The 24,221-nt window shown below is 42.8% G+C and overlaps 1 protein-coding gene across 1 annotated transcript; it reads left to right on the forward strand.

Moving 5' to 3' along the window:
- Positions 1-672: 672 nt before the first annotated feature.
- On the forward strand, positions 673-24,221 carry NUDT12 (nudix hydrolase 12). Its single transcript, XM_044291253.1, has 7 exons — positions 673-716; positions 7,347-7,542; positions 12,736-13,304; positions 15,319-15,486; positions 19,319-19,432; positions 20,939-21,138; positions 23,344-24,221. Exons 2-7 carry the CDS (start codon positions 7,349-7,351, stop codon positions 23,452-23,454), a joined length of 1,356 nt encoding a protein of 451 aa, XP_044147188.1. The 5' UTR covers positions 673-716; positions 7,347-7,348; the 3' UTR covers positions 23,455-24,221.

A 24,221-nucleotide genomic window follows, 5' to 3' on the forward strand; every position in this document is an offset into this window, starting at 1 on the left:
TGCCTCCATTCCGCTCTGGGGACGGACACCGAAACGCTGTACAATGTAAGTCAATGGAGACGGATCCGTTTTCACTGACACAATATGGTGCAATTGAAAACGGATCCACCTTCCATTGACTTTCAGTGTAAGTCAAAACAGATCCGTTTGCATTATCATGGACAAAAAAAAATATTTTTTTTGTTCATAGTAATGCAAACTGATCCGTTCTGAACGGATACAAGCGTTTGCATTATAGGTGCGGATCCGTCTGTGCAGATACCAGACAGGAAAGTAGCCTAAGCAGTAATTTATGACTTTCTTTTGCTCTCAATAAATCGTGGGTTAAGCATAACAAAAAAATAAATAATACGTGGTGAGACTCTTCTGATATGATTTCATCGAGCAGTTTTGATGGGGGGGATTTTTTTTTTACACTCGCCCTGAGAGAAATCTTACCAAGAAACTGCACTGTCAGAACCTATGGTACCACATACCAGTTTGAAGGTGCTCTGCAGAAGAATTCTCCAATCCAGTCATAAACATCCACAGCTTTCTCAAAAGAAGGACAGTTTATTAATCATGGCATGTGAGAAGCAGATGTGATGAGCTGTGTTCTCTGCACGTGATGAAGGGCGAGGGGGCAGCTATTAGAACATGTACGGTAGCAGGAAGTGAAGCTTTTCCCAGTGATCCTTCAGCAGTCCAAGGATTCAGCTGCTTCTTCGGACACTCAGGTACTGACCGGCCTCCGACACCACAGCGTACCCCAGATTGGGATTACAGCCACACAAAAGGCATTCTGGGATTTGTAGTTCTCACTATCGGACTAATGATGCTGTACACAGATACATTGTTGCACTGTAAACATGTAATACAGGTTACATAACACAATGCAACATATACAACACCTGTAACATAGGATGTAATACAATGCACCGCATGTAATAAGTGTAGTGTGTGCAGCACATGTAGTACATGGAACATGTAAGGCTACTTTCACACTAGTGTTTTTGCTGGATCTGGTAGGGTTTAGCAAAAACGCTTCCGTTACTGATATAATACAACCGTCTGCATCTGGTATGAACAGATCCGGTTATATTATCTGTAACATACCCAAGACAGATCTGTCATGAACTCCATTGAAAGTCAATGGAGGACAGATCTGTTTTCTGTTGTGCTCCGCATCCCAGGACAGACAACAAACCGCAACATGCTGAGGTTTAGGGTCCATTCACACGTCCGTATGTGTTTTGCGGATCTGCAAATTGCGAATCCGAAAAACACGGACACCGACAACATGCATTTAGCATTTTGCGGACCGCACATCGCCGTCACTCTCATAGAAAATGCCTTTTCTTGTCCGCAATTGCGGACAAGAATAGGACATGTTCTATTTTTTGTGGAACGGAAGTGCGGATCCGTAAATGCAGATGCGGACAGCAAATTCCGGCCCCATTGAAAATGAATGTGTCCGCCCCTGTTCCACAAAATTGCGGAACGGATGCGGACACATGAATAGACCCTTACTCTCCGGTATGAGAACGGAACGGAATGCATTTTGGTGCATTCCGTTCTGTTCAGTTTAGGGTGGTTTCTGGTATCGAGCTTTCGATACCCAGTCGATACTTTTGTCCCGGTATCGATATGATACCGGGATTTGCCTTTTATCAATACTAAGCTGCGCTACTGCACAGTATCAGAGAATATGGATTGCGCTGCTCTCAGCATGCGCCATGTTCCCTCAGCAGCATGGGGAGAAGGAAGCAGTCTCTCCCCCTGTGCTGCTGCTGCCGCTCCCACCAATGAGAGCGCAGAGGGGCGGAGGATGGGAGGGGCTGTGGCCACTGTGCCACCAATGATAATTAACGTTTAATATACACACAGAAACACATTGCCGTCACCCGACCTCTGACAGGGCGTTGCGTCCGCGACAATTAACCTCTCAGGTGCTGCTGATCGCAGCGCCCTGCCCTGTCAGAGGTCGGATGCTGGCAATGTGTTTCTGCCGCCGGCTGTATTTGTATTTTAAACGTGAATTATCATTGGTAGTGCAGTGTGCCCCCCCCCCCCCGCTCCCCAGTATTAAAAACATTGGTGGCGCAGTGCCCCCTATTAAAATCGTTGGTGGCAGTGGGGGAACATGCGCGCTTTTTCTGCGCAAGTCCAAAACATTGTAATGCGTTTTGCACTCGCGTGAGAAAAATCGGCATGTTTGGTACCCAAACCCGAACTTCTTCACAGATTTCTTCACAGGTGTTCTGTAGATTGTATTATTTTCCCTTATAACATGGTTATAAGGGAAAATAACAGCATTCTGAATACAGAATGCATAGTAAAATAGCGCTGGAGGGGTTAAAAAAATATATATTTTTTTTTAACTCGCCTTAATTCACTTAATCGCGCAGCCGGCATCTCTTCTGTCTTCTTTCTTTGCTGTGTGCAGGAACAGGACCTGTGGTGACGTCACTCCGGTCATCACATGATCCATCACCACTGTAAAAGATCATGTGATGGATCATGTGATCACAGGAGTGACGTCACAACAGGTCCTGTTCCTGCACACAGCACAGAAGACAGACAGAAGAGATGCCGGCTGCGCGAGCAAGTGGATTAAGGTGAGTTAATCCACTATATTATTTTTTTTTTAACCTCTTCAGCGCTATTGTACTATTCATTCTGTATTCAGAATGCTATTATTTTCCCTTATAACCATGTTATGTGGGAAAATAATAATGATCGGGTCTCCATCCCGATCGTCTCCTAGAAACCGTGCGTGAAAATCGCACCGCATCCGCACTTGCTTGCGGACGCTTGCGATTTTCACGCAACCCCATTCATTTCTATGGGGCCTGCGTTACATGAAAAACGCACAAAATAGAGCATGCTGCGATTTTCACACAACGCATAAGTGATGCGTGAAAGTCACCGCTCATGTGAACAGCCCCATAGAAATGAATGGGTCGGGATTCAGTCCGGGTGCAATGCGTTCAACTCACGCATCGCATCCGCGCGGAATACTTGCCCGTGTGAGGGGCCCAAGGGGGGAAATAGTTATTAAATAAACTGTAAAAAAAAAAGTTACAAAAATACACCAAAATAGTATAAATTACCCCCTTTCCCAATTTTACATATAAAATATATAAACAATAAATAAATAAAATATTACATATCGCCACGTCCAAAATATAAAAAAATCTCTCTTATGCTGAGAACACTGTAAAAAAAAAAAAAAGAACAGAAAAACTGCGTGATTCGGCATTTTTTTTGTCACCTTGTCCCCCCCAAAAATAGAATAGGATTGTTCTATTATGGGCCGGACGTTCTGTAAAATGCTGGAATGCACGCTGCTTTTTTGGGCATTTTATTTTTTTCGAGTGGTATCGAGTATTGCAATACTTTTTTATGGTATCAAAACCGAATCAAACTTTTGGTATTGAAACAACCCTACGTTGGCAATGAACGTAGGGTACAAAATGAATGAATGGGTACAAAACGGAAGTGTTTTTTTTCCAGTATTGAGACCCTATGACGGATCTCAATACCGGAAAATAGAAACACTAGTGTGAAAGTAACCTAATACAATGTAGTACGTGAAGTAATGGGGTACTTGTAATGTGAAATACCTGTAGCATTTAATACAATGCAGCACATGTAATTAATAATACAATGCAATACATGTAATATGTACAAAAAGGCAGCACATATAGTAAATGTAACATGTAATACAGTGTAGCACATGGGTAATGGAGTACATGTAATAATACAATGCAGCACATATAATACACGTAATATGTAATAAAGTGCAGCATGTATTAGACATGTAATTAACATAAATGTAATACAATGTACCGTATGTAATACATGTAACGTAATACAAGGCAATATATGTAACACTATATAACGACTATATAAACTGACTATGGTCTCTGCTGCACTGTACCATATTTTTCGCCGTATAAGATGCACCTAGTTTTAGAGGAGAACAATAAGAAGAAAATATTTTTCATTACACCTCAGGTCAGACCAGCAATCAGACCCCCAATGTTAATCAGACCTCAGATCAGACCCCCAATGGCTCAGATAAACCCCCAAACCTTTAGCCATCTATCAGCCCCCAATGTCAGCCATAAACCTCCCCAATGTCAGCCAAAAACCTCCCCAATGTCAGCCAAAAACCTCCCCAATGTCAGCCAAAAACCTCCCCAATGTCAGCCAAAAGCCTCCCCAATGTCAGCCAAACCCCTCCCCAATGTCAGCCATAAACCCCTCCCCAATGTCAGCCATAAACCCCCCCAATGTCAGCCATAAACCCCCCAATGTCAGCCATAACCCCCCCCCCCCAAAATGTCAGCCATAACCCCCCCAATGTCAGCCATAACCCCCCCCCAATGTCAGCCATAACCCCCCCCCAATGTCAGCCATAACCCCCCCCCCAATGTCAGCCATAAACCCCCCCAATGTCAGCCATAACCCCCCCCAATGTCAGCCATAACCCCCCCCCAATGTCAGCCATAACCCCCCCCAATGTCAGCCATAAACCCCCCCCATGTCAGCCATAAACCCCCCCCCAATGTCGGCCATAAACCCCCTCTCCCCAATGTCAGCCATAAACCTCCCCAATGTTGGCCATAAACCTCCCCAATGTCAGCAACAGTGGGGACCTCCCTTCTTGGGCTGATCTGGCTATTGTCGTCAGACCGCTGGGTTGCGGCCGTTGCTACCTCCTCTTCCTCATCCGATGTCAAGAATGGCTGCGTATCGGTAAGATCTGGGAATGGATGGGAAAATAATTCCTCTGACTCGAGTGGAGGGGTATGGTGTTGGTGGTGTCTTTGAGGGTGTACACAGCAGAGAGTGAGGAGGGTGCAGATGCAGAGGATGAGGAGGGTGTAGAAGCAGAGAGCTGAATGAGCCACTCAACCAACTCTGGTACGTCCTTTGAAGTAATCGCATGTGCCTTTTTTCAACTTCCCACTTAGGCTCAGGCCTGGTGCTCCTGCCCGACCCCTACTACCCCTGCAGAACGACCTGCCTATTCCTCTGCCTGTCATTTTCAAAATGACCCTGTGCCTAAGTCCCTAGCGAAGAGCAGTATTTGTGGGAGAAGGTTTATCGCAGGCCTTAATCAATATTTGGTAGAAACAAATTTATCAAATCCCTTAATCAGTATTTTGTGGAAACAGGTATCTCGCAGGCCTCAATCAATATTTGGTGGAAGCAGGTATATCAATTCCCTTAATCAGTATTTTGTGGAAGCAGTTAAATATCGCAGCCCTCAATCAGTATTTTGTGAAAACAGGGATATCAAACCCCTTAATCAGTATTTTGTGGAAGCAGGTATATCGCAGGCCTCAATTAATATATGGTGGAAATAGGTATATCGAACCCCATAATCAGTATTTTGTGGAAGCGGGTATATCTCAGCCCTCAATCAGTATTTTGTGGATGCGGGAATATCAAAACCCTCAATTATTATTTTTTTGCCACAACAGTTTTATCACACCACCCTGTTTATTTGGGGCAACAGGTATATCACACCCGTTGCAAATAGTTGTTCCAATAGCGCTTGTCCCTCTATATAGCTGCTGTATCGCGGCAGAACCGAACACAACTGCTATACAATACAAATGCACTATAATATACTTTCTTTGTTAGATAGTGTATTATAAGTATATCACACCTATCGATAACACATCTATACCAGTCCTTAAAAGGACTTTTATGGTCCTATTAGCTAGCGTTTGGTGTTCCTAGCAGCCTGTCCCTGCTCCACAAAGCAACATCTCCCTACACTGGCAAAGCACAGAATGTAAAATGGCTGCCAGATCAGGTTCTGTTATAGGGTGGAAGTATGTCCATGTGCTAAAACGTCTCAATTGCCTGTCCTGTCCCACCTGATGGATGTGTCATGGGTCAAAGTTCGGCGCAATGCAAAAGAATATGACGCTGGTGTACATCGCCATATGTATGTTTGCAGAATCGCGAACGTGCAAAGTTCACAGCGAAACGACCACTGGGCGAAGTGCAAGGCCATCTCTAGTCCTGACTACATCCAGAATAAAGGTACATACTTCACCAATTGAGTTAACATCATCTGACCGCGACATCAGCTGGGAAGCCGCTTCAGTGAAAGCCAGTCAAATTCTCGATCAGGAAAACACTGATTAGGTCCCTACACCATGCGACCCCCCCCCCCCATAGGATGAACTTCTGACTTCTTTTATGAAGGGGTACAGCTTTATGCAGATTAAACAAAAAGCTCAATTCCCTAGTAAACGTAGCCAGCACATGCGCTCCAGAAATGTCACTGTGTATGTGTTGTTCATCTTCTCTCATGTGGCCAGTTCCCAGGTGTGCAGCGAGTCAGAATCTGAAAACAACCTTGGAAAAATATGTAGACAAAGCCTTACTCCCTGCATCTGCATTCACAGGCCTTAAAAGGAAATTTAAATAAACAAATACAAAATGGAATTCAAATGATCAGAAACTACCACTTCACACTTTAGGGTCCTACACCCCGCATCTGCCACCAGCTGTTCTGCGGGAGCTCTGGTGCCAGAACTGCACTGTTCACTGTGTATTAGATGGAGCTGGTAACTGCAGCACTGCTCCCAGAACAACTTATCGGCAGGGGTGCTGGTTGTCGGACAATTCTCCAATCCGATATTGATGGCCTATCCTGAGGATAGGCCATCAACATTAAATCCTGGAAAAACCCCTTTAATGGGTCTGTCTCACCAAAACAAGTTGTCCATCAAAGTACTGCAATGCTGGACAGGAGATGGGCCAACTGCCTCCTGAGGTGTGATAGGGAGAGAGCTACCGCAGAAAGGACACACTCCCTCAGCAGCCAGCTTGATGTAAATTTGGAGCAATGAATGGTGAAATCTCTAGCTCCATGTGAGGTACAGGGATGGTTTTAGCTTTGTTAGAATATGATTGTCATGATGTTTGATTTTCATTTTTTACATTGACTGACTGCAAGACTGCTCTGCATCCCAGGATGGATGCATACTGCGGTTTTCTCTCCGGTATAAGAACGGAATGCATTTTGGAGCATTCCGTTTTGCTCAGTTATGTTTAGTCCCCACTGACAATGAATGGGGACAAAACAGAAGCTTTTTTTCCGGTATTGAGACCCTATGACGGATCTTAATACTGGAAAATATTAACGCTAATGTGAAAGTAGCCTTAGCGACTTAGTGGGGGGAAAAATTGGGACATTGGTCGGACTTGGGACAAATTTTCACGTGTGGTCATTTTGTCCAATCTGACATTCATAATCATATTCGCTTGCATTGTGCAGCGTGGATCTGTACAAGGGTTGTGTTCGGTTCTAATACCTGTGTCTTAATGCCTTTCAGAAATGCAAAATCCCAAGGAAGAAATGGTTGCTCAGCTGCACAACTTGTGTGCTCTGGGCGATACTACTAAGCTGTTTGCTCTTCTAAGTCATTCATCCTCCATCATTAATGAAACCGCTGAAAATGGATGGAGTGCTCTTATGTACGCAGCCAGGAATGGCCACTTTGATGTAGTGAAGATGCTTTTGGAGAAAGGGTAATTACATGTATCTTTCTTTTATATTTGCTTCATGCTGGCTTTTTAATACAATTATAGAAAAATTCAGTCTTTTTCTCCTTTTCAACTTGCAGCTCCACATCCCTAATTTACACTGAATAGTTTACATTAGAAGATCTCAGCATCAGTGCTCCAGGTGCCCAAGTGTGACATATTTCAATTATACCAGAGTACCAATTCTGAAACTAAAATGACTAAGCCTTACTTATCTGTGTCCTTTATACAAATGTCTGTAATCTGGACGCAGTTAAAACGCTTATCTGCTGCTCTGTAATGGGATAGGCAGTAAAGTGGCTGTTAAAGAATAGGCACCGATTCAAAAGACAGTGTTCCCAAAACTGATTCTGTAGAAAACTACATGGTCACCCTGGTACCATATATAAAATAAAAAATTGTGAATAAGACTGAAAGGAGGAGAGGTTAAGAGTGTTTTGGGGGTTTTCTGAACCGTTAGATATTCAGCCATATTGTTTACTTGAATTTTTAAAATATTCAAATATGAGATATGGTCTTGCAGTAAAATGTTGCTACTGCCTATACACAGCACAAAAAAGGTGTGAATGCAGGGTTTTTGGTTGACTCGCCTACAGTATCTTAGACTCCTGAGAGTCAAAGACCAGCCCATCAAATGCCATGTATACTGGAGTGTAGGAACCTGGCCTTGCACATCATAAAAGATTTAGCCCTGCCGGTAAATCACAATAAAGCTTCCCTTAAAGCAGGCATCCTCAAACTGCGGCCCTCCAGCTGTTGTAAAACTACAACTCCCACAATGCCCCGCTGTAGGCTGTTCAGGCATGCTGGGAGTTGTAGTTTTGCAACAGCTTGAGGGCCGCAGTTTGAGGATGCCTGCCTTAAAGGGAACCTGCCACCAGCCTCATGCTGCCTGAACCACAAGCTGCAAACACTGTCTTCTCTCCACTGCCTTCTCCAGGCCCTGACTTAACTTGATTGACAGGTTTTTCCCTATTTGTATATAGGATGAGACCTGTCTATTAAGCCAAGTAAAAACATGAGAGGAGACTTATTAACCCCCTACACCACTCGTCCTGCAGTTTTGTGACTTTTTAAATGCTATTGCGCCTAAATCTAGTTGCAAGGGCAGTTTCTATGTTGTCCTCACCATTTTCTGAAAAGGGGGCAGGGACAACCAACCTCAACACATTTTGTATCGTTTATGCCTATTTTCTGGCTTAAATGATGACTGAAATCTATGCCAGCTACTGCCTGGCATAGATCTCAATCTAGGCACACAGACTGCTGCAGTACTTGCTTAATTTATGCTACAGCTTGCGCCTCGTTATGATAACTGACCCCCATAAACGTTTCTTAAAATTGGAATCTGTCAGGATTTAATGCTGCTTGTGGTTTGGGTAGCATGAATCTCCAGACAGGTTTCATTTGAAGGGGTTATCCATGAATTTAAAAAAAATGTAAATACTTAAATATTACTTTATTACACTTCTATCCCCAAATATCTTTCATTAGTTATAATGGCTTGTCTTGTCTAGGGAACAATCATCGGGGGGGAATAAAATGGCCGCCGTCCTATTTCCTCCTATGATCCTGAATAGAAATATGATCTTTAGCTGAATCTCTGTAGGAATGGAGTTCATGAGGAGACATGAAGTGCAGAGAAGGGTGGGGGATGTGGCTAATGAGCAGCACCACTTGTATGGAGTCTACTACATTACCACAGTCTGTCCAGTCCATCCTCCATGTAATTCAGCTGTCTCCTCATGACCTCCATTCCTACAGAGATTCAGCAGATCCTATCATCTGTATTCAGGATAAAAATTCCTGACAACAGAGAGGAGGATGATGCAGCATCCTCCTGTGTGATTAGGACAGGTTTTCTGTGGACTAATAGGATGCAGGCCATTTTATTTCTCCTAATGATTGCTCCCTAGACAAAACTAGCCATTATAACTAATGAAAGGTATTTGGGAATATATTTATAATAAAGTAATAATTAAAGGAGTATTCCCATTTCAAACAATGGGGGCATATCGCTAGCATATGCCCTCATTGTCTGATAGGTGCCAAGAACAGAGCAGAGAGGGTGATGACCAGAGGACCCCGGGTTTTCCGGGTCCAACCACCTCCAAGCGCTCTCCCCACAGAAGTGAATGGAAGCGCACCGTGCTTGCTAGGTCACTGATCCCATTTCTATGAGGCCGACGGAAAAAGCCACCCTCCACCACTTTCAGGGATCCGTTCTCGATGTAGGTGCGGGTCTCGTCCTAGCGATATGCCCCCATTGTCAGAGATGGGAATACTCCTTTAAGTATTTTCATTTTCTTAACCACCTCCCGTCCGCCCATAGACTATAAATGTACGGGAGGTGGTTCTCTATTTCTGAACGGACGTTCCAGAACGTTTCCAAAATGGGGTCACTTTTTGGGAGTTTCTACTGTAAGGGTGCATCAGGGGGGCTTCAAATGGGACATGGCATTTAAAAACCATGTGGAGTTCCTTTTCTTCTGCGCCCTGCCATGTGCCCATACAGCAGTTTATGACCACATGTGGGGTGTTTCTGTAAACCGCAGAATCTGGGTAATAAATATGGAGTTTTGTTTGGCTGTTAACCATCGATGTGTTAAAGATAAAATTGGATTAAAATGGAAAATCTGCCAAAAAAGTGAAATTTAATCTCTATTTTCCTTTAATTCTTGTGGAACGCTTAAAGGGTTAACAAAGTTTGTAAAATAGGTTTTAAGTAACTTGAGGGGTGTAGTTTCTACAATGGGGTCATTTATGGGGTTATCCACTATGTAGGCCCCACAAAGTGACTTCAGACCTGAACTGGTCCTTAAAAAGTGGGTTTTGGAAATTGGAATTGCTTCTAAACTTCTAAGCCTTCTAACGTCCTAAAAATATAAAATGACATTTCCAAAATGATGGCAACATAAAGTAGACATATGGGGAATATTAAGTAATAAATATTTTATGAGGCATCACCTTCTGTTTTAAAAGCAGAGAAATTGAAATTTAGAAAATTGCGAATTTTTCAAGATTTTTGGTAAATTTGGGATTTTTTCATAAATAAAGGTGAAATATTTTGACTCAAATTTATGACCATCATAAAGTACAATGTGTCACGAGAAAACAATCTCTGAATGACTTGGATAAGTAAAGGCGTTCCAAAGTTATTACCACATAAAGTGAGATATGTCAGTTTTGCAAAATTAGGCCTGGTCAGGAAGGGGGCAAATGGCCCAGATGGCAAGTGGTTAAGGTAACCCCCTTTAGGGTAAACACAACAGTGCTTTCCCCTCTAGTACTGTAATTTGTGTCCCCTATTCTCCTGCCTTTTAGCTTCTCCAATATTCACATAACCCTCCCACCCATGTATTCATATTGCACAATTTCATACAATGCGCCATCTGCTGGAAGGAACTACATACAGCAGCCTAGGCTTTGTTCACATTTTGTGCCAAATACTGCCACTTGCCCACCCGGATCCCATTGACTATAATTGAGTTCAGCAAAGGTCATATATGGCAGGAATCGGCTGGACAGAAAACCCTGCATGCAGTGGTTATTGTCTGCCCGATCCTCGGCATTCTCTGCCAGAACAGCCTGTCGCAGATGTAAAAGTAGCTGAAGTTGGAAGGACTCAGAACCTCCTTCAGTTAGTCAGTGGTGCAAGAAGATACATCAACTATAACTCATTAAGAAGCTATACAGCTGATGAATAAAACTTTCTTAAAGCATTGTGCCAGTTAGACCTCCCATAACTGTACTTATAAATATTCCTCACCCATGTATACCTGCGCTTTAACTCAGTTGCTGACATGACAAGATAACTCCCACACTTATACCCTTTATATTGAATGCCTGTAATGAATATCTTTCTTTGCAACCCTTTGCATTAGTTATCACATAGGAATACCTGATGTCACCTTTATGCCCCACTTTTGTATGTTTTCCTTTCCTCTTGCGCCATTTTTGTAATTAGTGGTACTGTATGTGTACTATGTACCTGATAAACACCCATAGCAGTGCTTCCCTAATTAACCATCATTATCACCTCTCATGGTACCTTTGTCAAAAACTTTAAGTGATTCCATCACCACCAAATGCAGTGCAATCTGCAGGCCGCAGGTTATGGATCAGGAGGAGCTGCGCAGGTTCATATATAGTTTTGTGAGAAAAGATTGAGTAAAACTAGTAATTTATTCATAAAAATCTCTGGTCTTTCTGAACTCTGGAGCCCAAGTAGGCATCTTGTTAATGATTGGCAGCCCTCCCTGTATACGTGTGTAAATATGAACAACCATTAATCATTGATTAACTCAGAAAGACCATTGACTTACCTCTTGGGGGACACATCATGGTTACTACTGCGGTCATTCATTCACTGCAGCGCCACAAGTGACCCCAGTCCATTATGAAAGTTTACAGTCTTGGACAGGAGCGCGTAAACACATTGGTACACCAAAGGAACCATAACTTACTTCCCTCCACATGCCCAGTGGGAAGATGGGGCTGCCCAAAAGTGTTTGAAAGCTGGACAACCCCATAAAGGCAGCCAGCTCAGACCCAGGTAAGAGTCTAAGCTAAAGAATTTCATAGCTCAACTGGTAAAATATTAAAGAGACATTTGGAGGTGAGCTATGTTGAGCTTTTGGAAAGCTATGGGTCCATATAAGGTTCTTGCATGTGGCCCTGCCCTGTGTGATGTAGATTCAGGGACAGTCAAACCTTTAAGACTTAATCAATCCTAAGCAGTGATGGCCAGTTCGCCATGTTTGCCAGTGAACACATGCGGACTGCCATCTTAACTCACAAGTCCGGCGAGGCACAGGTCACCGGGAGCAGGCAGTTCCGAGAACAGCCTGATGAAGTCCCCCGGTGGCTGTTCTCAGAACTGCCTGCTCCCGGTGACCGCATTTGTTTCAGACTGGCTCGCGCACAGGTAAGGACTTACCTGTGCATTGCCGTGTTCGCGGGCGAACACGGTGAACTGGCCATCACTGATCCTAAGTACAATTTCGAAAGAAATGGCTCAGAACTCTAAAAAGCAGACTTCTTTTAACTCAGTAAGAAAATGTAACATTTATTACGTATGAGACACAGGGCCAGAAGCTCTGTAATTCGCTTTGCTCTCTTACATATTTTTATCACCATCACAGGATGCTATAAATCTTGTTATTTTTTTATCTTTAGGTGTGACAAGACATTAGTGAACAAATCCCGGCAGACTGCTTTGGATATTGCTAAGTTTTGGGGTCACAAACACATTTTTACCTTGATCTCGAATGCTAAAGGTGGAGCCAAGCCTTATTTCTTGTCGGACGCTGACGAGAAGCCTGAGAATTATTTCTGCAGTACATTTCTGGACAGAAGAAGTGATAAACGCACAGACACTAGCTGGTTGCAATCCAAGCACACACATGGCAGCTCGGTATACATAATTTTCTCCAACCTGAGTCCCCTCGTATCACTAATTGGTACAAAAGATGGCACACAAGAGCCAGAAATCAAGCTTTGCAGACTTCGGCACGATGATGTGAAGGAATTCTTGTCAAAGCCCGATGAGATCTCATTAATATTTCTTGGAGTGGAAAACCAATTAAATAATCCACGTTCAGCAGGACAGGAAGACGGACTGGTGGCCTGGTTTGCCCTCAATGTGGAAAATTTATCTTCAGATCAGTTTGAAAGAAAATTTAAAGGCTGCTATTTTCTTCAGCCTCCGATGCCAGCCTTGTTGCAGCTGGTGAGCACCGAAGCAGGTATCTAAGCTTATTTTCTGCTGTGTCTCCATATTATCTGCAATACAATTTCTTTAAATGGATAGTTTAGACCTCTAAAATAACAATAGGAGTCATTTTCATCTTACCAGTGCCCTTGGACCTCCTGTGACAACTCTACCTTGTGTCCCACCAGTGTAGAGAACATTCATGAAGACCAAAATATATACTAACAATCAAATATCAGATTCTAGATTTTGAGATGCTAGAATGAAAGGTTTGTTAGGAGAACCAAATTTTTTGTAAATATGACCAGGATGTGTTAACCTATTCTGGCTCTTTTTTTCAAAAAATTTGTTCCCTTGGGCAACCCCTTTTAGAGAAGTTTCATTGTATTGTATTTTCACTCCATGTGAGAGTCTGATTACTTTAATGGGGTTGTCTGACTTCGGCAAATGGCATTTGTCATGTAGAGAAAGTTAATAAAATGCACTTACTAATGTATTGTAATTGTTCATAATGCCTCCTTAGCTGGCTTGATTCATTTTTCCATCACTGCTTGCATCCTTGGGTTGTTGTCCTTGTACACCATAGGAAAAAGCCCTGCCCTATGTGCACACCTGCAGTCTCTGCCACCAGAGAGGCTGTTGGATCGAAGGGTGGTCGTAACCCCCTGAAAACGAGCAGTGTATAATATGATGGAAAAATGAATCCAGACAGGAAAGGGGACAATATGGACAATCTCAATACATTATTAAGTGCCGTGCATGAACTTACTCTACATGATAATTGCCTTTGGTGAAGTGAGGCAACCCCTTTAACTGTACAAAAGTTTATATCATTATTGGGCAGACTAGATGGGCCAAATGGTTCTTATCTGCCAACACATTCTATGTTTCTATGGTGTTTTCCTATAAATCTATGCCTATGCATTGGGAAAATAAGGGTCCCCTGGTATGTAAGGTACAATGACAGGTAGCATCTGCATCTAGGTAGTTGTGGCTGCCCATGTCTGTGGCTCTTCCCACTGATGTCTTCTTCAGTTACAAATACAGCCAAGCAAGCTTCCTTTTATGGTGGCTTTCCCAAATGTGGGACCCTACTTATCAGACATTAATTAAATGTTCTGTAAGTATTATACAAAGGTATCTTTCCTTGCCTTTATCGCGGCTTAACAAATACCGAGATGTGTAGCATGAGATGACCAGATTGAGAAAAAAATATATTCCATGATACTGTGTCATGAGATATCTATCCTACATATGTCTATATGTGGCCACCCAGTAGTTGTGTTGTGCGTTGTCAAGGGTTTTTCTAGCAGGGCAGGATATTGTGTTGAATTTTTTTGCCTGAGAAATTGGAACCCTTAAAGGGGTTGTGCCAACATTAAATATTATTTTAATATATATCCGCATAAAAAGCGAGTTGCTTTTATATCTTTGTTACAAAAATGCTCCAGTTGGGAGATATGTTCTTTCCTCCATTATAATGGTGCCCCCTGGTGTTTAATATGTATTTAATTATGTATGTCTACCTACTGATAAGAATAAGAAAGGTCACGCATGCTCAGTTTCATCCTTTGACTTTCACCAAATATATCTACTGTTAGAAGCTAGGACACACGCCCCTGAGCCATGGTAGTAAGAGAGCTGTAGCATAATGGAGACAACTCTTAGAAAGGAGATGCCCCTGATCTGTCAGCCTGAACAAAATCTAACAGAGCAATTGGAACAATGAATGGGGAGATCTCTGGATCCATGAGAGGTACAGATTGGTTCTAGCTATTTTAGAGATTGCCATGTACTATACAATATCAGATTTTCATTTTTTAAATCAATCGTGGCCGTACAACCTTATAATCAAATTTGTGTAAAGTTAAGGGTGGACATATCTTTAGATGGGTCTGATAAACACAGCTGTTGAAAATTAGGTCATCTTTCATTGTAGACAAACTTTCTTTTGTAGTCCATGGACCTGTAGTGTTATCGTTGATACCTTTGTTTTACTGTATGTTGTACTGTGTTTGTTCCTCATGGTATCTGCTTTCTCTTTCTAGGGATATTGGCACAAGCACGATCTGTCCTGGCCTGGCACAATCGCTACAAATTCTGCCCGACCTGTGGTGGTAAGACAATAATTGAGGAAGGTGGATACAAGCGGACATGTGTAATAGAAGGGTGCCCCAGTTTACAAGGGATCCACAATACATCATACCCAAGAGTGGGTGAGTACGTACAGCATTAGGTAAAGGCCAAGACATGCTTCATAATGGAATACGGTTTGATAGGCTGTTGGATTGGTTCGGTAAAGTCTCATCTTGGATGAGAACATGGAGCGTTTTGATCTTTTTTGCACACATTGAAAATACCTTCTCTCATCCTGACATGATAGAAGATCTGCTACATGTCTTAGTGAAATCTTCAGCACACAGCTTGTGGTGTAATAACAAGAAGCTCGCTGAGCTTTAGTTTTGCAGTCAAAGCGCCTACTACCGTATATGTCGGGAAGAAAGATTTTTATGTCAGACAGCTGATCTTATAAATTGCATACAAGATATACGGTATATATTGTGTCTATCTAAAACAACATGGCTGTTTCTTGAAGAAATAGTTAAGAAGTCAACAGTGTTGTTCTGACGTAAGCTGTCTGAATGATGTGGTTCTTCTTTCATCTTTATGGCTTTCTCTTGGCTTTGGCTTCCTAATTTATTTAGCTGCAGGTATTTATAATCTGGTACTCCCTGTCAGATGCTCTGAAAAGTTCATTAACAAAATACAGGCTGAAAAAAATGACCGTTTTTTTTCTGGTGACGCCACCTGCAGGGCAGTGAGGTGGGAATGTAATATTCTCCTCTGCACTGTTATTGGCTGTCTTTCATGTAATAATAATATGCAATTGAATTTCCTTACTGATAATTTAGTTGCTGGATTAATATACTAACATTCTGAACTACACTTATAGAGCATTGGAGAGAACTCTTTTCGATTATTTTTTTTTTATTCCTTTTTTTCTTTGTTCTTTTAAATATTACATATTACATTATTGTAAGCTGTATATAGCTATAATCTACATACAGATGTATAAATGCTTCTACATGATTCTTATGGAACCTATGTATGCCTAAAGACATCTACATGTTGAATACTACTTGTCAAAAATATTCAATAAAAATACATATATATATATATACTAACATTCATGTCTAAGGTACAGCCTACTAGGAATTCTGGGACAAAGGGCTTGGCTGCATTTGCTAGGCCTTCGCTATCACCTCCCTAGACTCATCTTTGATGCCAATCATAACAACAGGTGTGCAGCCGTCAGTGACACCCGCTCACTGATTGCTGCACTCATGCGGGCAATCACGTGGGCACAGCTGTCATTGCTTTCTGACTCTCTTCTCCCAATCTCTACCATCTGCTCCCTCCAAGACCCAGATGCTGCCACCACTCTATATAACACCATAATAAGTACAGCTCTGGACACTGTTGCCCCTCTCAAACACACATCAAAACCCGAAATATCAACAGACAACCCTGGGACACCAACTTGACCAAAAAACTCAGACAAGCTTCCAGGGTTGCTGAGCGGCGATGGAAAAAATCCCATTCTAAAGATCAATTCACTGCAATACAAGCAATTCCTCCTCATATTCAAATCCTCACTCGCTGATGCAAAACAGGCCTACTGCTCATCTCTCATATCTTCCCTGGCCCACAGCCCTAAACAACTTTTTAACACTTTTAACTCCCTTCTCCGTCCCCCAGCGCCCCCACCCTCTCCTCTCAACTCAACTGAGGACTTTGCCACATACTTCAAACAAAAGATAGTCAACATCAGAGAAAGCTTCAGTACACAGTCCCCACAGACCCTCTACACAATTACAGAAGAAAACAGCTCCACTCTACTCTCCAGATCATATCTCACCACCTGTGCACTTGACCCAGTCCCACCCCACCACATCCCTAACCTCACCACAGTGTTTATCTCAGCCCTAACTCATCTCTTAAACCTATCACTAACCTCTGGTGTCTTCCCCTCTACTTTTAAACATGCTACCATTACACCCATCTTCAAAAAGCCTTCACTTGACCCATCTTCTTTGTCCAGTTATCGCCCCATATCACTTCTTCCGTATGCCTCAAAGCTACTTGAACAACATGTCCATTCGGAGTTGTCCTCTCACTTCTCCTCCTGCTCCCTCTTTGACCGGCTACAATCTGGCTTCCGATCCCACCATTCGGCTGAGACTGCCCTTACCAAAATCACCAATGGCCTACTAACAGCCAAAACCCCAAAACTCTACTCTGTCCTCCTTCTCCTTGACCTGTCCTCTGCCTTTGACACTGTCGACCACTCCCTTCTGTTGCAAACTCTCTCATCTCTGACCTTGCCCTCTCCTGGATCACATCATACCTCACAGACCGGACGTTTAGTGTCTCCCACTCTCACACCACCTCCTCGTCTCATTCCCTCTCAGTTCGTGTCCCGCAAGGCTCTGTCCTAGGACCCCTGCTCTTCTCTATTTACACTTTTGGCCTGGGACATCTCATAGAGTCCCATGGCTTTCAGTATCACTCTTATGCTGATGACACACAAATCTACCTCTCTGGTCCAGACATCACCACCTTATTATACAGAATCCCACAATGTCTATCTGCTATATCATGCTTCTTCTCCTCTCACTTTCTAAAACTTAATATGGATAAAACAGAATTCATAATCTTTCCGCGATCTTGCTCAACCCCCAACAGACCTATATATCACGATCAATGGCTGCACACTCTCCCCGATCAACCAAGTCCACTGCCTTGGAGTGACCTTGGATTCTGCCCTCTCCTTCCAACTGCACATCCAAGCCCTTTCCACCACCTGCCACCTCCAACTCAAAAACATCTCCCGCATCTGCGCTTTCCTTAACTTTGAATCTGCAAAAATGCTTGTACATGCCCTCATCATCTCCCGCCTAGACTTCACACCTCCAATCTATCCTCAACTCTGCTGCCCGACTAATCCATCTCAGCCTGTTACTCCTCTGCCTCTAACCTCTGCCAATCCCTTCACTGGCTCCCCATTGCCCAGCAAATTCAGTTCAAAATACTAACAAATACATACAAGGCCGTCCACAACCTGTCCCCTCCATACATCTCTGAGCTACTTTCCGGATACATCCTCACAAGACCTCCTTCTCTCCTCTTCTCTTATCACCTCTTCCCACAATCGCCTCCAAGATTTCTCCTGTGCATCCCCCACACTCGCTACCCCAACACATCAGACTCTCACCTACAGTGGAATCCTTCAAAAGAAACCTGAAAACCCACCTCTTCAGACAAGCCTACAACCAGTGACTCTGCTGCCTCTATACCACCACGACCAGCTTCACCCTCTCCGACTGTGTCCTTCTCCCATTCCATGTAGATTGTAAGCCCTCACGGGCAGGACCCTCTCTTTCTGTACCAGTTTGGAACTCGTCTTGTTCATGCTTAGTGCAATTGTTTCTATTATGTATGTATACCCCTTTTCATATGATAACTGTGTTTTCCTATTTACCTTGTCAGATGGGCATGTCTCTGCACAATAATTAATTGTTAGGACCAGTTAGACAGTGCATGACTGTTTAAGGACACAGCCCTAAATTGACAACTGGGTGTTACCAGTTATTCAAAAATTGCTATAAGGAATAAGAGAGGAACAGTACAGCTCAGGTTTCTAAGAAAAGATGCTCCAGAATAGTTGTTTCATGGGGAATACAAAAATTTACAACAACATACATGCCTGTGCAGTACCCCAGACCCCATGTGCTTTCCGCATGCGTATGTCCATTCCGCAAAAGAAAGAACATGTCCTATATTTGGTTTCAAAATGGGCACCAGAGACCCATTAACATCAATCAGTCTACTAAAAAAAATGGATGTAACACATGTCAAATGGACGTCATCTGTATTTTGCGGACCGCAAAATACATACAGTCGTGCGCATGAGCCCTTAGAGTGAAACGGTGGTGAGAAAATGAAGTCATTAAGAAATAACATATTGTTGCTTTCTTTATTATACAGATCCCGTGGTGATAATGCTCATCATTCACCCTGATGGAAACCACTGTCTTCTGGGGAGACAAAAGAGATTTCCTCCTAGTATGTTCTCTTGTTTAGCAGGGTTTATTGAACCAGGTAATTACACTCTAAGGAGGGAAGTTATCAAGAGGGTAATATTTAAAGTCAATTTTGGTATGTAACATACTTTGTGCCAAATTTATCAAATGCCCCTTGTTGTTTGATAAATTTGTCTCATTCTTAAACCTAACACTTTTTTTTTCTAGAAAAGCCAGTTTTCCTAATCCACTGTCCTACTGCAGTGAGATTGAGACTTTTTAGAAAATTTCTGTGATAAATCTGGAGTGAAGCTCATTAAAAGGGTTTTCCTCAGGATAGGTGTCACGAGGGTGTCACCACCTATTGCTGACCCTGTGGTGCCTGGGGTCAGAAGGTCTCAGCAGGTGGCTACTCGCCCGATTTTTCAAGGGATCGCTCCTTGACCTAGTTGTATGAATGGATTCCGGTCCAGGTTTTCCTGTTTTGGTTTACTACCCTTTTTGTCCTATCTAAGTATCGGTAGTTTTTCTTTCATCTATTCTGGGTCTGCCACTCCCAGACGCTGTTTAGTCTCTCTTCCTACTTCCCTTGTTGCTAGATATAGACCTTCCTTTTAGGTTATCTATTCTGACCTCAGGTGGTGTTGCTATGGAGTTGCTGGATCAGTTGGAACCAGTGCGGTTGGATCTCCGGTCCTCTTCAGTTTGTTGTATACTGTTTGTTGTCTCCCTTCTGGGATTATATGTGGTGTTTGTATTGTTTGTCCACTCCCTGTTGTTACCCTAGGTGTCAGTGGTGAGGACTATTGCTCCCACTTCTCCACTCACTACCTAGGGCTTCTTCCAGGATAAGTCAGGGACCAGGCATGTGATCAGTGTACGGGTGAGCAACCCATCTAGTGACATCAGGGTAGCCAGGTGCCAGTGCTAGGTGAGTTAGGGGTCAGCACTCCTCCCTTTCCCTTGTGTTAGGGCACCCGGTTTCCTTTCTCTCTGCACCGCACGTCTGGTACCTGCCATACCAGACGTGATAATAAGTCATAAGTATCTGATAGATGTGGTCTGATTTCTGTGAGTGCCGCAGCCTTCTCTGTGCATACCAAGCACAGCGTACAGCGACTGTGATTGGTATCGCAGCTCAGCCCCATTCACCCGTGCCAGTGATTGGCTGAGGGTGCATTTCCTGTGTGCAAGAGAGGCCAGGAAACACAGACCTGCAGGCTAGCGTAGGTACAGCGTCTGTGAGTGCCACCCTTTTAAAAAAAAAATTTATGGCATTCTGATGCTTTTTTTGGGCTGGACAACCCCTTTTCAAGGAATCTTAAACTTGCCGTAGAAAACTGCCTAATTTGCAGCTTTTAGGAAGATAAAGTAGTGACATTGGGCAGATCATTTTCAGGACTTCCTTTCAGTTATCTTTTGACAATGCAGTCAACATCTCTCCAGCTGACTACAGAGAGCAATAGATTGACAATGTCTGTAGACTTCAGGCTTTCTTCCCATTCCTCTCATTGCTTTGGACTGTGACTAATATACTAATACTAATATACACGGTACTCACCTTGGCTTTCTCTCTAATCCAAAGGGGAAACAATAGAAGACGCTGTCCGTAGAGAGGTGAAAGAGGAGAGTGGCGTTAAAGTTGGCCACGTTCAGTATGTATCGTGCCAGCCCTGGCCAATGCCTTCCTCCCTTATGATTGGTTGCTTAGGCGTTGCAATATCTACAGAAATTACAGTCGACAAGATTGAAATAGAAGATGCTCGTTGGTTCCCTAGAGAACAGGTAAAGTTCAATTTCATTTCCTTCTGGTATTGATTCTTTTCTGATTACTCCGGTTTGGTAAGACACGGGGCAATGCTTAGATGCTATGACTTTACTGTAATGATGAAATGCATGAATGTAAAGAAAGGCAGGTTTCATGAGGATCGGGCTATTCCTCTGCAGGCTCCAGAGACTTGGTGGAGTGTGTACAGTAAAACAATCCTTTTCATTTGCTAGCTGAAACATTAGAGCCAGGCTGCCAAGCCGCAGATGCTCTAGTGCTTGAATGAAAGCTTTGCTTTAGGCAACATTTTGTTCATATAGGGACTTATTCAAGTCGTGCTAATGTGTAACATTGTATTCTTTGGTCTGTTTCCCAATTTACAGTAGGTATAAGTCTTGGTAACCACAGGGATTAGTTCACTTAAAAACATAGGGGGGACATTTATTAACTGTGTGGCGTATTGAAGTTGGAGATTTTGTCACATGCCATTTTTGCGGCAAAATCTTTAACTTCCCCCAACTTCCCCCGGGCCATGTAGTGGGTGGGGAAGCGGGTAGACAGGCCTGGCTCATTTATCGTTTTCCACATCGGTTTTTGCCATGGAAAATGGTTCAAAGCAGGGATGCCCAACCTGTGGCCCTCCAGCTTTTGCAAAACTACAACTCCCAGCATTCCCAGACAGCCTACAGCTATCAGCCTACAGCAGGGCATGATGGGAGTTGTAGTTTTACAACATCTGGAGGACCGCAGGTTGAGCATCCCTGGTTTAAAGGGTACCTATCATTTAACAAACTTTTAACCAAATTTAGTTACTTGGTAATAGAGACTTGTCAGCACCCAGACCCCCACTGATCAAAACTTGACATATATTTTGGTAAAATTATAGGTAGGCAGCAAACCTCTGATTCAAAATACAAGGATGCATTAGAGACTCTAAACACCAGTGGATCTGGAAAAAAACATTTGCTGATCCACCATTGCAACCATTTTGCAATCAAAATATCTTTGTAAATAATCTCGGTTAAAATTCCTCCATGGTAACAAACGACATCCTGCAGTCACACCCCTCTTCCATCTGTCCTTTTCATCTTGCTGACATATTTGATAGGTTGTCAAGTAATGTGTGAAAACACCTCTTTTTGATCCTGTAAGAAATCTGAGGCATACGGTGGTACAGGCTATAGGTCCATACTGCACTAAACTGTAATACGCATATATGCATTAGGCTTTATGTCAAACTGAACCTAGTGATCTACATAATTTTACCTACCTGTTATTTGAAATATGTGCAACTTGCCGTTCCCCCAAGGCCAACTGAGTCCCAGAGTTTTAGGAATTGCCGAGTGGTGATGCAGCCTTAATAGTTTTGTGTGTCATGGTGCTCCCCAGGGTTAGGCTCCGTAGCATGTAAAGGAGCTGTAGTTGGAGGAATATGTCGAGTCCAGACTTGATAACGTTCAACAGTTTTACTTGAATAAACTTGCATTCAGACAATGCTTGATCTTTCTATTGGCTCCAGCAGGCTAAGGGTAGACTGGCAGGTGAACTTGAAAACTTTGCTTTATCTTTCTTTGCTGCTGTGCTAATCTCTGGCTTCCGTATGGTTACTGGACTTTCTGACAGTTCTGGTACCTTTTGAGTAGGGTGCCTTTGGCCGTTGTCCCCCTCGTAATATTCAATCTATGAACTGCAAGGAGTCAAAGTGCTCTACGAGCTTCTTTCCCTGGAAGACTCCTGCAGCAGGAGGGGCAAACGCTCGCCTCACTGCGCCATGTTGTCTCTTCTCTTTCCAACTCTCAACTTCACGATAGCTTCCTGCAACCTGTCCCTTAGTAGGAAGAAGGACTAGCCCACTTCTGCCCAAAAGGGGGAGAATGGAATGGTAAGTTCCATTCTATCTAAACATCTGCCACTGCCAGATACACTACCACCAGCTGGACAACCAGGCAAAGTGCATGAAATACAATACATAAGTTACATAGCAATACTAATAAGGCACAATATCAAAGGACCTGGAAATAAATACAGAGATGACATTATTCACTAAGCATTAGAGACCGTAGCTAGATGTAGAAATGGTAGTGCCCCCTCTGGGGTACTACATATGCACATCACTACTCCAGATTTGGACTCCAGATGTTGGTGGAAGTTGTCGTTAATATACAAAATCTAGAATACTGAGACTCTAGGTAAACAATAACTTTTTCTTTTTTCACATTTAGGTTGTAGAAGCCATAGTCAAAGGAAACCATCAGTACCTCGTAGTGCCACCAAGGCACGCCATCGCTCACCAGTTGATAAAGCACTGGATTGGTATGAATGCTAACCTATAGTGTCAAGAAGAAACAGGCTTTATTATATATAGATCACAATGTAATCGGCATGTCAATTTATACAGCTGAAAATCTGCTGTCTCTGATTCTTTTCAAATGAAGACACATATGATTTCCCAGAATCCTAGGCACAGGGATGACGTGCTGCCGTCTGAATGTGAACTCCTATGTCACTTTTCCCAGTTTGCACCTTCTCATGGATCTGCACTGGGGCTTCACTTATACAAGACCTTTGTTTTTTTACCTACGAGATCTGGGCATTCTGACTGGATAAAACTATTACTAGTTCAGAATCACGATTATTGGTTAAACATGATAAATGAGGTAATAATGTATAACTATAATTACTATATACCACATTTCTATTAAATGGCATAATTAACCTCAATACCCCAGGTTATGTTATGTTACTTTTGTATTTAGATAATGAAGGAGATTTATCAAAACTGGTGTAAAGGAAAACTGACTTAGCTGCCCACAGCAACCAATCAGATTCCACCTTTTGTTTTTCAGAGCTCCTGAATCTGATTGGTTGCTTTTGGCAACAAAGTCAGTTTTCACCAGTTTTGATAAATCTTCACCACTTTTGTCAGGTCCTAGATAAGTCTGTACACCATTGAAAATTACTAGAGCAATATCTGTTGTGTGCAGGCAGTGAACAAGCAGGGAATGAGTACAAGATAAGTAATGCATATATAGGTGGACATAGGCTACTTTCACACTAGCGTTCGATCGGATCCGTTCTGAACGGATCCAATCATATTAAT

The sequence above is a fragment of the Bufo gargarizans genome, chromosome 1, assembly GCF_014858855.1.
Source record: "Bufo gargarizans isolate SCDJY-AF-19 chromosome 1, ASM1485885v1, whole genome shotgun sequence".
In the NCBI taxonomy this organism is placed as follows: domain Eukaryota; kingdom Metazoa; phylum Chordata; class Amphibia; order Anura; family Bufonidae; genus Bufo; species Bufo gargarizans.